The following is a 15,327-nucleotide window of genomic DNA, read 5'->3' as shown; positions in this document are numbered from 1 at the left end:
GCCTGAGATCTCCTCCCGTGTATCTCGTTGTCAGTTTAACCTGAACTTTTCTCTAAAATAGTCTCAGTTTACTGTATTCTCTACAGCACCTTTTTTCTCACTGAAGCCCAAAGCATAGAAGTCATCTCTGACTCCACAGAAAAAACCAGAATCCATGTTTAGTGAAGATGAAACACAGAGCTGAGTATCATCCACACAGTGGTGGCAATGCTTCAACCCAGTACCTCTCACAGTCTCTCCCAGCAGCCTCAAATTCATGTGGAGCAGGATACATGACCAGACTAAGTAAGCAGTGCCCTCAGGGCCGGCCCACAACATTTTGGCACCTGAGGCGGGGAGCTCAAATGACGCCCCCATACCCCCTCGCTTGGGCCAAAACTTTGAAAGTTCTCAATTCTGCCTTCTTCCTTTTCTACTCCTTTCACGGTACTGCTCTGCTACCTAGCCCAATAAAGGAGAACTAACACTTAAATGCCTTGTTCAAAAATTTTAAGTAACACTTAACTTTCAAACGCCTGACCAGCAAATGTAACTTTTCTTGTCTGCGTAGTAAACACTGGCATTTTTATCTGTTTGAATAATCAAAGTGGCGCTTTCCGTGCCTTCTTGGTTGCAAAGATTTGAACTGCTTCCTGAAGGTCCACAGTCTGGGCCAGCTCATGCTCTATTGAGATGGTTGCAAGGCTGACCAGCCTCTCCTGTGTCATTGTGGAGCGTAGATGTGTTTTTATTAACTTCAGCTTGGAGAAGCTGCGTTCTCCACTGGCAACTGTTACAGGAAGTGTTAGAAGTATGTGCAGAGCAACAAAAGCATTTGGAAAGAGGGTGGTCATCATATTTGTGCACATATATTCCAGAACAGCCTTTGGAGTTGATCCTGCTGAAATGTATCTTGAAACAGCTTTCAGTTCATCACCTAAATCACTCGCATCAATATCACACATGTCATTATGTGTCAACACTGTCTCTAGAGCCCTGCATTGCTGGTATAGGTCTTCTTCAGGTATAGTGAGGAGTTTTGGAATATCATACAACATCCCAAATATACTGCTGTGTTCCTTGACCTACACGAAACGTTCTTCAACTGACTGTATTGCACAATCTAGCACCTGGTTAAAGAATTCAACTTTAAATTGTTGTTTGGGGTCTCTTATGGGATTATCCTGTGCCTCGTAATCAAAATGTCTTCTTCGGTGTCTTCTTCTTGTATTCTTGAATGGGTGGGAAAACAGCTTCAGTGTGAAGTTCCTCTGCCAACTTCTGTGCACTCTTCAGAACTTTTCAGAACTTTTTGCCAGTAAAGAGACTCTGATGCAATCTTCTCTTGATGCTGATCATCTATGGTGGCCTTTAACCTTAGTCTCATCTCCAGCTCTTTCCACCTATGGAATGCTCTCTGCTGATTTGCTGCCTTCCAATGGCATGCAAGATTTTTAGCCAGATTTTTCCAGTCCTTTGTTCCTGTAGAACCCAATGTGGCTGGAACATTAGACTGGAAGAGTTTGCAACAAAAACAGTATGCAGCATTGTAGGTTTTTGAGTACATAAGCCCTGGCCTCTCCACTTTGCCACCATTGGGGATTTCACACCAGTCATGTGTTGGATGGAAACTTCTATTTTCATTGTTTTTGGGGAACATGAAGTTTTTCACTTGCTGTGGCCCATGCAGTACAAGGAAGTCCCTCAGGCTACTGCTCAAGTGGGTCCACAGTCCTGGATCATCTAGACTTAAGGAACTAAACTCAGCAGCAGCTGTTTCTTGCGCCTCCACCACACTCTTCTCTGATCTACACTTTTCTTCAGGAATGTGTATGGTTATATCCATTTGAGATGGAGATATGGATGCTGCAGTAGCTGCCAGGTCACCTGCACTCTAACTGGAAGATCAGGCATCTCCTCACCACTCACATCCTCACTGGGGTCAGAAGGCTCACCGTGAACATTTGTGTTTGTGTATCTCAGGAGAGCTCCTTCCTGCTTAGATAGAAAAGCTTCCTTTGTTTTCTTTCTTTTTCTGAATGCTGCCCCAGAGGGGCGTTTTCTTCTTTCACTCATGACTGCTGTTCTGAGCCAGCTATAGCGGCTCACAACACTCAATTTAAGGGGACAAATAAGCAGGCTGGTAGCAGGCCCTGAGTGAGAGAAGATATCAGCGTCGTAAGGGCCTAACTGGCTACTACTACTTCAGCTGTCTGCCTGTTCTCCTTCAGTGGGTTCAGGGAAGCAGCAGGAAACAGGAAGCTCCCTGAGAAGCTGGTGTTAATCAGTCCAGGCTCCTAGGGGTGCTAGAGAGGTACATAAGAGGCTCCTCCTCCTCTCTCTCCCTGCAGCTCCTGCTGCTTTCTGTTATTCCCTCTCACCTTTTCCCCTGCCTGCCTGTTATGTCTCTTGTGCCCTCCTTCCTCCAGCACAGCACTCCACCATCTCTGTGCATCTAGCGCAGAGAAAATACATATGCACCAGCAGCAGACACAATTTTCTATACTCTGGGTCCTAGTGGCACGCCCCCGCCCCCCCCCAGTCTGGCACCTGAGGCGGCCGCCTCAGTTCGCCTCATGGTAAGGCCAGCCCTGAGTGGCCTAAGGTTGAGGGTCCCTGAGGAGATAGGGAAATTGCTTATCATCACTATCCGGAATTTCTCAGATGCAAGATCTGGACTACAATAGTACCACCTCATCCAGCCCCAGCAGGGCACTGTAAATGAGTCAACAAACCTCTTTGTCAGTGCTACGAAAGATTGGTATGAGATATAAAATGAGCACAGACATTTTCCTAGAAGACCATTACTAGGAGCAGACCATGCTTTCTTCCTCCCATTCATACAACATTCCAGTGAGGTAGGTGGATAAATATTATTAACCCAATTTTATAGATTGGAAACCACAGAGCAAAACAGTGACAGAGCCGGGATTGGACTGAAAAGCAAGAAACTCTCTCTCTTCCCTGCTAGATTCAAGTCATTCTCGATTTATCATCCTGGATGCTACTCAGAACTCACAGACATAGACATGATAGAAAGTAACAACAAATTCTAAAGTCTCTACAACAGCAGCAGCATAGAAATACAAACCTCCCCACACCCATGTTGCACCTTAGTCTGAAATGGAAGAAGCCTTACAGCACCAGTGCTTTAGCCACCTCCCCCCATGCTTAAATCATTGAAATCATGGCAAGAGCTCATGCAAAGATAGAGGTGTCTAGGCACCAGTCTGATGGTATATAACTGTTTTATCCACAGAGCTACCAGCAGAGTGATCCATCAGACAATACAATTCCCCAAAGAAATCAGCAAATTTTCTAATCAAAATATATAAATAAATTAAGTGCTAAATTCTACCCATACAGGTCCATCATCTTTCAGAATATGATTCTAGGGACCTAATTCAGCAAAGCATTTAAGTTCACACTTAAGTCTATCCCTTCAGCAAAACAATTAATCTGGTGCTTAACTGTAAGTCCCACTGCTGATAATGGGCATTAAGAATATCTTTAGTTGCTTTGCTGAACTGGGCCTGAGATCATATTCTGAATAAATAGTTTTTAAGGGATAAATCCCACCCATTGAAGCTCATGCTGACATCTCCTATCGATGTTACTGGAGCACTCTGCATATTAAAAAACAGAATTTAATCTTAAAATATATATCTACTATGGATGATTTATATCTATTGTGGCTATTAGGCATCAGTCAAAAGGATGATCAATTATTTCAGGGCCTCGGCTAGAGGAAAAAGAATAACTGAAAGTGACAGTATGGTTAAAACTATGAAGGACACGAAATAAAATTAATTTATTAATAAATCAGTGGGGGAAAATAAAACTGAAAATAACATCTGGAGAAGTGAGCTAATTGCTTTTAAGAAAAAAGAGCAGTACTTCATAAATGGAAGCAGAAAGCATATTTCATTACTGGTTTCAAATGAAGAATCAAGAAATCTTATTGCAAGAGCCTAAACATTCGCCTTGTATCCACTGAACAGAATTTAGAATAATAATATCCAAAAAGAACTACTGCTACTTCAAGTGATTTCAATACTAAAAGCAGTTATTTTTAGCAAGACAAGGATCTCATCATAGTTTGAATTCCCCATGGTGTCATTTCACATTATATTTGAGAAATTCCTCAATAAAAGTGTCAAATAGAGAGTGAGTTGAACTCCCCAGAGGACAGATTTGGATATTTTCCAGTATAAATTTGTAGCCAAGAAATCTCATCCAAAAAAAAAAAAAGTTCACTTCATTAGAAAGAAAGAGAAAATGTTTAAATACGAACACAGGAGAAAACACTTAACCCATCAACCTCATCTTGTCTAATTAATTGAGAAAACTCCATCTTTGGCTGCATCTGAAGAAGATTGTGATCATTTTTCTACACTGACTATACTACAAAGACATGCAATGGAGGCTTAGAAAGGAATGTGAACCTTGACAAGTAGGGATGGTTCAAAATTTTGCATGAAGCAAGAGATGTGCGGGTTATGATATAGCTTTCTTCTCAACTGTGACTGGATTATATCCTCTGGTCAGTGGAATTCTAGAGAAGTCAAGTGTAATCCCAAGAGTGCTACACAGTCACATGTGTAGCTTACGGCATCACTGTCGATAAGTCTCATTAAAAATTTAAGAGCAAATGAACTACAACAGGGTGACCTCTGCCTTGTATCCAAGCATATAACTTCTAGTGATGTCAGTGAAACTCTTATGGAAGGGTCCTATTGAATTAAATACAGAAAGAAGAGGCCATGTTTAAACCAACCTATGGAATTTTATAGTAGCAATATCACTCTATTAAATTCTATAGGATGGTTTACGAATTCTATAGAACAGAAATCATTGCATGTTGAATTCTATAGGATTTAGAATCCTGTTTAGTTTCTATAGAACCTTATTTATTTCATCCTGATCAAGCACTATATGGCTTTTCCAGAAGCGACATGGAGATATGTATAAAAGACATGATATAGTCCCAGACTGGCTATCCTTTGGCTTTGAGATTTGCTGGAAATATCACTTGTACATAAAGCTGAAAAAATATCAGCAAAACAGTTTATTCACTGGTGAGAAACTATTTTGTACAATTTTAATGAAACATTACTGGTTTTTCCTGTTACCCACAAGAACAAGAGGTGGTTTTTGAAAGGAAGGGATGTATGTGTGGAGGAAAAGGGACACACACAACTCTTATTTATTCCAGGGTTGAATTTCTCCATTAGAAAAGAAAGGAAAAATCTCTTTTCTTTGGCAGCAAATAGCCAAAGTTAGCCCAGGCCAAAATTTCCAAAAAGTGATGGAAACCTCAGTTTCACCTGTGCAAATGCAAATGAGTTTGTTGTAGCTCAGTTTGTCCGGGATTTAAGTGCTCATAAACTCAGCTACTAATATTAAGACAGCCAACAATGTCACTCAATAGTTAAAGGCATGTACACTCATCTCAGCTTACGGGAAGTTATGCATAACCTACCCTGTATATAAAAAGATAAGAACGTTCCCCTTTTGATGACAGATGTCCAGTTTCTAAGGGACACAGGCACTTCCCAAAAAGTGTCATCCATGACATGTCATCCACAGGTTAAAGTATGATCCCACGGCATGGCAAGGGTCTTGCACTGCCACTGTCTGGATTGAAGACTTCCATCTCCAGGGCTCACTATTGGGCAAATTTCAACGTCTGTAAATTCGTTTAAAATTTTAAAAGGTGGAAAGGGGAGACTGTTCCCCTAATTTCCTTTTCATTGTGAAAATATAAGATCAGTTATTTTATTGCCACACACCAGCAATCATCCACCAACCCCAATTTTTCAATATGCATTCCAAGGAACATATCCTGTCCTAGCTACGTGGCCCCAAAAGGATGAAGACTTAATCTTAATCCAGTGTCCTAAATATCTATCCTGAGGAGCCCACATAGTATTATTCCCTCTCCTCCATAGTTCACTGAATCTTCTCTGTGCAGTCAGCTTTGCAGAGGCTTTTGATTGGGATGAAGAGTACCAATTCACAAAATGGAGCATGATCGGGGGGACAGCAACTGAACATGACAAATCTGCAGGAGACTCTTGGTAAATCTTAGGTCAATACTTGAATAATATGTTGGGGAGGACCATGCCCTCTCATAGGAGGCGTGAAGCTACTCTAAGAAACTCCATGAGTTTCAGCACAGTGTTCTATATTATTGTGGGTCATGCCCTCCAAAACATGTGGCTGACCTAAAGTCAATTGAGAAAACCACCAGAAATTTGAACATCTGCACAGTCAACAGAGTTCCGTTCTGTGCTCTGAAGACCCTCCAGATGGGGGTTTTGGCTCAGGCAAGGGAGAGCCATGATCCCAGGACAAGGTAACAGTAACTGTATGGATTGATGGAGACCTTCAGATAAACCCCACCGATCAAATGAATGTGTGTTTATCAGTTCATGCCCCTTGTCTTCTGTTTGTTAGCACACCACGCCCAGCCCCCACCATCGAGAAGATCACTCAGAAATTGAGCTGAAAATAAAACTGGTCGAAAACTGCAAAACAAACAAACCAAAAAAAAATCAATAATCACATACACATTTCCACACACATTCATTTGAATGCCAACTGATTGTGCTATTTGAACATGGTTTGTGTCCTGTTTTATTAGATATTCATGAACATTAGTATGAATAGTTTTTTATAGACGAAACACCCATGTTCTCATATAATTATTAATTTGACCATCTCTATTTGAAACATATTAATCCAGGAGGGCATGATCTGGCCCAGAAAGCTTTAACCTAAATTTACTGACAGACTTTTAGAATACTGTGAGGAATGGAGGAAAAGTCTAGCGCTATATTTATACATTAGTCTGTTCAGAGCCTTTTAAATTTCTGTTTGTTTTTATGACAGACAAAATTTGGAAGCTCAAGTCAAAAAGCTGTTAATAGGCTGGATGTACAACCCATCTGAACAAATATCACTCCAGTGTGAAAATGAGCAATGTGGGAAATATATGAGCTGCAATATGAAGGAACACCTACCCCAAAATTCTAGTTGTTCCACAGCCTCACCGAGTGCTGAGTGATACTACTGGACAATATTATTTGTTATTCATTACCTGATCTCCCAATTTTCACTACGTAAACAGAGTTTTCAGCTTTAACCAGCCTAAAATGTCAGCTGTACCAGTCAGTGCCTACTACCTACCATACGATTTTACACATACTACCCCATAATGATGTTTCGTCTGTGTCAAAACACTGGTCACTGGAATTTGTGCCTGGGATTTTTGAACAACTCAGTCTATTGCCGATAGTACATGTATGTGCACATGTACTTGTACATGCACAACTGAATGGAAAGAGGAAGCCTGGACGCTAGGATTCAGCACAAAGACCTATCATGAAGGTAGGGATGAGGGACTTACAGCAGGAGTTATAAATGTATGTAATGGCACTAAATGTCATATGTACATGTCTTTAATTTACAGAATATAGGAATATACATCTTCATTCCCAAACCTGTTTGAAAATCAGAAATGGGTATGAACCAAAATCTTGGATCCAAATACCCCTGAACCTTGGGGTGTTTGAAATCCAGATGTGAACCTGCATACACACCTGGCAGCTTATGCCAGTCTCCAATTTAAACACTGGTAACATAGTTATAGTCACTTTGGATGGGCTATTACCAGCAGGAGAGTGAGTTTGTGCGGGGGCGGGGGGGCGGAGGGTGAGAAAACCTGGATTTGTGCTGGAAATGGCCCAACTTGATTATCATACACATTGTAAGGAGAGTGATCACTTTAGATAAGCTATTACCAGCAGGAGAGTGGGGTGGGAGGAGGTATTGTTTCATGGTCTCTGTGTATATAATGTCTTCTGCAGTTTCCACAGTATGCATCCGATGAAGTGAGCTGTAGCTCACGAAAGCTCATGCTCAAATAAATTGGTTAGTCTCTAAGGTGCCACAAGTACTCCTTTTCTTTTTGCAAATACAGACTAACACGGCTGTTACTCTGAAACCTATAGTTATAATTGTAACATTGCACCGTTCTACACCCCAGGAATCCTGTACTCTCACCAGACTTGTAGCTTTGATAGTCAAGAACTGGATTAGTCCCTGGCCAAGTGTCTACCAGTAATAGTACTGCTTAATTATTATTAATTCTTCTAGTCCCCTAGGAGTTTCATTTTTTTTAAATCACATGAAAGGCCAGTCACGTGGTCCTGCTAATGTACACCACATACTGATACCCTGCTACTGCATTGAAAACTTTAAAACATATGACAATGGGTTGCCTAGTGCTCGAATGGTAGGAGTTGGAGGCAACAGAGAGGGAGAGTTCTCTAAAAAAAGGGAGGAAAATGAAGACAGGTAACTTTTCTGAAGAAAAAAATAACATTCAGCGTAAGTGTGTGGCAGTGGCTTTTTGAATATATATTAGGGATGGACAAATTAGATTTGAATGGATTGAGGGCTAGGAGAAGCAAAGCTTGTCATTCACAGGCTCAATGAACATATTAAGGGCTTACTCCAAAGCCCATTGGACTCAATGGAAAGATTCCAGTCTATTTCAGTGGGATTTGGATCAGGTCTTAACTGATAATATATGCCTGCCTACAGAACTCAGAGAGAAAATATGGCTTGCTAACCACAACTTAACATGTAAAATGCACAAACTGAGTCACTCATCTTCATGACAGTAATTACTTACCAAGACAGTTGTGACCGTCATGAGCCAACATGAACCCATCATAGCATGTACACCTGTAGTTGCCTGGAATGTTGATACACTCATGGACACAACCCCCATTGTAGAAGTCATTTTCACACTCGTCAATGTCTAAAACACAGGAGGGAAAAGGCAATTTTCATTAAAAGATAATCAGGAATTCTGTTTAACATGGACTATGGGTGTCAGCATACAGAAATATTCTCCCTGCTAAATATGTAACATTGAATATACATATATGAATATTATATCATACATTTATGTCACATCTTTTACCCAACTGAGATCTCATAGTGCATTATGGAATATATATGTAAGGGATTGGCTAGGACTGAATTTCAGCCATCTTGTGGGTGCAATGTAGCAGCCATTCTGTTTCATGAGAACACTTTTTAGGAGGGGCTTGAGGAATAACTATATTCCCTCAGAAACTGAACAGCACAGGGATGAATTTAGGTGGGAAAGCTGGAATTTGCCCAGCAAAGACACTTTATGAATCTCCATACATATTACACTACCACACAGTACTATTTTATGGCATTAATTCAATATTAAGTGCCCTAGCTACCAAAACTGGGGTTGAGATTCCATGTGAACTGAACCGCCATTTTGAAGTGCTCTGTTATTTTGAATTTATAGTAAGAAGGGGGGATGGTCCTGGGGTCAAAACACTGTACAGGGACTCAGGGGATGTGGGTTCCATTCCTGGTTCTGCCACAGACTTCCTGCATGGCCTCGGGCAAGTCATTTAATCCCTGTGCTTCAGTTCCCCTTCTCTAAATTGGGTATAATAGTACTTCCTTTCCCCTATCCTTTGTCTGTCTTGTATATTTTGAGTCTAAGCTATTTGGATAGGATCTTTCTGTTACTGTATGCATGCACGCTACTTAGGTCCGATTCTAGGTTTTATTTATTTGTATTACATTATTAATAAAGCTAATGTGGTTCCATAGACAGCTAAACTAGAAAAATTAACAGAGAGAACAGATCTTTTTTTTTTGCCTTCTTCTCTCAAGGAGTTCAAGTGACACTATTCAGTTCTACCAACAGGTTAGAGGACTATTTCACTTCCATGTACAAGAAGAACTATATAAAATTAGTACTGGAGCCATAAATTCTACCCATTTTGAAGATAGGGAGTGTCTTTTTCAGGGACTCACTGTTATTCAATGGAATTCACCATGCTGGAGGATAGAAATTTATATCTCCAGAACTGTAGGTAAAACACCAAGGGAGAAAGACCGGTGAATTTAAATCATTTTCTGAAAACTTGAACAAAGGCAGCAAAGTATAGCGATCAGGCTCATTTTGGTCTCTGACTGTGCTTTGAGAAATGCCAACAGATCAGTAATGAGAATCATCATCATTATAACCACTCCATCCTGTGTCCCCAAATAGCTGGTTGATGCACTTGGAATAAACAGTGCCCAGGAAGTTTATTCATAAACAAAAGTCCTAAGCAACTGCAGTGGCCAAGTAGGGTATTAAATGTGATTAGGTAGAGCAATGATTCTTTAGTGAGTGGAATATACCAGGAACTCGAACTAGGAGCATGGTCAGTTATATGAAACCTGTATATTTTTCATTGTATCTACTGTAGTAGTCAAAGTGCTCCCTGTATACAGCTTACTTTACCTTCTCTTAGCTCAAGTCTTATTCCACCTATAAGGCCAATATGTGGCTTTTTTCTGTGATAACTATACAGTTAGTTCAATCTGTTGATTCTGGAATTTCAGCCATCCTTAGCTTGTCAGGCTTTGATAACATTGTGATCCCTTTCCAGATGAACCCAACAACACAAAGCAAAACAAGTGAAACAGAGATATGTTTTAATCCAGTGGTTCTCAACCTTTCCAGACTACTGTACCCCTTTCAGGAATCTGATTTGTCTTGCATATGCCAAGTTTCACCTCACTTAAAAAATACTTGCTTACAAAATCAGACATAAAAATACAAAAGTGTCACAGCACACTATTACTGAAAAATTGCTTACATTCTCATTTTTACAATATAGTCCAATTGATTTATTTTATAATTATATGGTACTTACATTTCAGTGTGATACCTGAGCCTGTTTTTCACTTGTGAGCCTTATCTGAAGCCCAAGCCCCACTGCCCAAGGCTGAAGATTGTAACTTAGCTTTGTCGGGCCCCCTGTGGCGTGAGGCCCTCAGCAATTGCCCTGTTTGCCACCCCCGAATGCCGACTCTGCAATTGTGAACCCCCTAAACCTGTCCCACAACCTTCCTGGGGGGTTGCAATCCCCAGGTTGAGAAACACTGATATAGAGGAGTTGAGTATCCCCTGGAGGACTTCTGTATATCCCGAGGGGTAGGCATACAACTTCAATCCATCCATAAATTGTTGAGCTAGATGCAGGAATTACTGGATGACCTACATAGCCTCTTTTATACAGGAGATCAGACTAAATGATCATAACAGACCTTCTGGGCTTAAAATCTATGGATCTAAGAATAAGCATTTTGCTTGTTTTATGTCACGACAAAAAAAATCTCTCACTGGCACCTGAGGGAAGATTTGAGGGGTTGCACACACACAAAAAAAACCTGATCTAAGCTATCTCAAGAAGCTTGAGAACTTGGGCAAACTTTTCAACAAAATTTGCACTTTGAATGAACCACGCAAGTTTTGAGTGGAATTGGCTTTCTTAACAAAAAGATTTGTGCAGCCCAGTTTTTAATTCATATATGCCTCCTATGAGAGAGGCATTGATAGGTTTTGTGTTGCAAGTAAAATGCTAGCCACATTAGAGAGCAAAACTGGTAACACTGCTTCAATGCAAAGACATCGTCATCATAGTAAGGGCCGGTATTGCAGGTTTAGCGATAAGTATATTGCTAGCGACCACTGAGGTTGCATAGGAGATAACTGAACAAAAATGGCTGGCTGATGTGAATTTGTGGGCTCCTCTATTAGAATCTACATTACATTAGTTTCAGAGTGGTAGTCGTGTTAGTCTGTATCAGCAAAAACAACGAGGAGTCCTTGTGGCACCTTGTTTATTCTGAAGTAACACCATTGATTTCAGTGGAATTATACCAGCATAACTGAGAGCAGAAGCTAGCCCATCATTTTCATATTGTAGCTATTACTCTCCAACCATTGACCTTACATGACACCACCTCACGGGAGCACAAAGCTACTGAGCTCCCCAATGTCCGATTATCCAAAACCTACATGAGAACCTCTTTGGTCAAAGAAGTCAGGCTAGAAATCTCATTTGAATAGGCTTGCTTGATTTCCACTGCTTCCTCATTTTGGCCAGAGTGGAAATACCAGGAGAAAAACAGCTGTTCTTTTTGTTTTTCCAGTCCCAGCCCTGGTTAAAGCCATGAAGCACAGAGACACACAAAAATGGAAACAAAACCAAAGGCAAAACCCCCCAAGTGATGGGAAATGTCCTGAATCTCAATGAACTCACTTAGGACTACATTGTCATTGCACTGGACTTCATTCTAGCTAGCTAGCCAGGTATAGGCAAGTGGCTTTCCCACCATGCTTTTTACACAGTTCACACTCTGGAGCTGATCCAAATGCTCCCGCTTCCTCCTTTCCCCCACCCCCACTGGAATTTGCCTTTATCATTAACTTAAATAAGGGTTCAGGGAAGTTCTGTCCACAATGCTAACTTGCACTTGCTGTAAGAATATACAATCCTAATACAGGAGAAACTATTCATGATGACATTCAAATTTGGAGTCTACTGGTTTTTGGTATTGTCAAAACAGTAGTGAACTGAAATCAATATTTAGTGCCATATTTACGAAACCAGACTAAAAAGATATCTGAAGTTGTAAAGCAAACTATGGGTATTTTAGGAGCTGTGACTTTATCCTAAAAGTACAGTAGCCCATTTTGTCCCTTATGTTGAAATACCACCTCTAAAATAATTTTGATATCCACATGCTTCAATTCAAAAACTTGAAGTGTAACCTAGGTATTTGGGAAAGTTCCAGAATTCTGGACATCACTGTATATATTGTGTTAATTTATCAAAATGGGCAAATACGAATTACTAACCTCTGATGAAATGGAAGCTATTCTTAAAATTTTTTGTGTTAGCAAGGTTGACTATAATTCAACTCAGAGGTGGAATCTGTAGCTTTGACTACGCTAGGGAAATAGTTAGAAAGTTTCCCATTGTTGCTAAAACAAGTTCAGCTACACAGAGACTCAACTGTTGAGAGCCCGAACATAGACAAAAAACAGAGCAAATCCAGTTGATGCTGTCACCAGGTTTAACTTGACATAGTATTAAATATGGCACTATCCACAGGAGTCGAGTGTAACACTTTCAAAAGTACCTAAGGGTAAGTCTACACTGCAACATAAACCCAGGCTCAGACTCAGGCTTGAGTCCAACCCCTCCTTTCTGTCTATAGACAAATCTCTCAGACTTGTGCTTGGACCCAAGGACCTAGCACCCTGTGAGAGTGGGAGGTTCAAGCCTGAGTCAAGCCGGGACCCAGGGTTTAAGCCCTATTGCTTTACAGTGTAGATGCAGCACCCCCACACTTAGGTCCTGGAAGTTCATCAAAAGTATCCCACAACCCCATGGGCCAACTTCCTTTGTCCTCTCCATCCCAAGAATTGCCAGATGACTCCAGGGAAATGGAAGCAACCTCCCTTGTTGTAGTGCAGCAGCTCATTGAATCAGCAGTTAGCCTTTCCATTTTATTCTGACCGCTAAGCTGCAAACACACTTTTGGAGAACATGGTGTGTTTGCAATGGACACTGACCAGAAGTAGTCCTTTGCAAAGTGCGCTGCTTCATGGTCACAGGAGCACAGCCAGATTTTGTTTACTCTCTGGTGTGAGGCCAGAATTAAAACAGTGGATTTTAGTAAGAGTACCAGGAATGACCATGCACACCAGTGAAGAGTCTTACTGAGTTGGAAATTTACTGGACCCAGTGATCAGTTGAGGGAGTGGATTAAGTGGCTCAAGACCAAATACTGGAAAACCAGGGACCAGAACCACATCTTGGGCAACTCGCTGATATTGTGCCCATTTTATGAGGAGTTTGACTTGGTGCTGGGTACTGCCCCAAGCATGGAGTCAACAGCAGTGCACAATGACTTAGTCAGCTGGGATGGTGACCCATTTGCCCCAGAATTTAGCATGGGGACTGATGGGAACCAGCAGCAAGCACCGAGAGCAGCCACTGAAGTGGAGAGCTTTGCTGCAGAAGCAGCTGGAGGACATTCTGGGCCATACTTGGAGAAGCTTTTTCATGCCCTACCCCTGCACTGAGGAACAGCCTGCTGCGGAACGAGCAACAGAGATGGAAGGGACAGAAGCGCCCTGTAGCCTGGTAGGTTTCTGGCTCCATTTTAATATTTCTGTGCTCCCGCACTGGGATATGTAGACAATAACCCTCTGTGCCTTGTTCTGTTCCAGGCCATTCGAACTCCACTGGCAGAAGCTCTTCCACAGCTCAACCACACTGCAGCAGAAGCCTGGGCCAATGTTCCTTCCCAAGCCATTCCAAGGGGAAGGGTTGCCATGGGGAACTTATGGTTGAAGTTCTGGAGAGGGCCAACAAGCTGGTCCAGTACCAAAGGCAGAGGGACTTATGAGTAGAGGAAAGGCATGGCGAGAGGCAAGCCTCGGGCTGGCTGCTTGAGGACAGGGATTCAGCAGGAGAACAGGTACTTGCTTCACAGTTCTTGGAACAGGAACAGCAGCTAAGGGAAGAGGACAGAGGGCAGCAGAAAACTGTGGGGGCGGCTGCTACCACCAATGACTGCAAATGTACTAACTCCTGCTTCACCCACACTATGCCCTGAATACCCTCTGCGGTATCTTGTGATGCAGTTCAGAAACAGCTTGCAGAGTAACAGCCGTGTTAGTCTGTATTTGCAAAAAGAAAAGGAGTACTTGTGGCACCTTAGAGACTAACCAATTTATTTGAGCATGAGCTTTCGTGAGCTACAGCTCACATCATCGGATGCATCCGATGAAGTGAGCTGTAGCTCACGAAAGCTCATGCTCAAATAAATTGGTTAGTCTCTAAGGTGCCACAAGTACTCCTTTTCTTTTTGAGAAACAGCTTGGACAACTCCATGGCTGGGTGGCCCATGCAATCAGGGCCTATGAGTGGCTGGGCAGGGCCACTGAACCTCATGCAGTCCTCCATTTTGACCCCCTCCACTGTGGATGCCTCCACCCCATCCCGCGGTGCCAAGTGCATAGCAAACATGGAAGGAAGAGAAAAGAGTACAGGGGGTCAAGGGACATGAAACACTAGAGGGTTTCTGTCTTGTACATGGTTTCATTGTTTGTCCTCGTTCATGTGCTTTTCTAAGGGTTTGTTGTTACTGGTGTGTTGGTGTGGTACTGGCAGCTGGCCTGCCTGGCAGTGGGTGAATATTGTACTTTTCTAATACGTGTTTATACATAAAGCTTTTTATTTTATCAAGAAAGTTTATTGCTATCACTGCACCGCATCACACAATGTGTGTATTTCACACAATAAAGGTAAACATGATCAGGGACAGCTGGTAATTAGTATGCAAATACCATTCCTCAATACAGTTAGCTACATTAATCCATACTTTCATCACTTCCTTATATCAGTCCGTACTGTCACCCAAACACCCCTCTCT

The 15,327-nt window shown here is 41.7% G+C and overlaps 1 protein-coding gene across 8 annotated transcripts in view; it reads right to left on the bottom strand.

Moving 5' to 3' along the window:
• SCUBE1 (signal peptide, CUB domain and EGF like domain containing 1) overlaps positions 1-15,327 on the bottom strand; it is a 305,663-nt gene that overhangs the window by 246,674 nt on the left and 43,662 nt on the right. For all 8 annotated transcript variants that reach the window (XM_048825384.2, XM_048825395.2, XM_048825406.2 and 5 more), the window contains exon 4: positions 8,681-8,809. In XM_048825384.2, the coding sequence (XP_048681341.1) occupies positions 8,681-8,809 (129 nt within the window). The remainder of the gene's footprint in view (positions 1-8,680; positions 8,810-15,327) is intronic.

Source organism: Caretta caretta, chromosome 1 (genome assembly GCF_965140235.1).
Source record: "Caretta caretta isolate rCarCar2 chromosome 1, rCarCar1.hap1, whole genome shotgun sequence".
In the NCBI taxonomy this organism is placed as follows: Eukaryota; Metazoa; Chordata; order Testudines; family Cheloniidae; genus Caretta; species Caretta caretta.
Note: the sequence above shows the minus strand (reverse complement) of the source record. Positions and strands in the feature narration are given on the sequence as shown.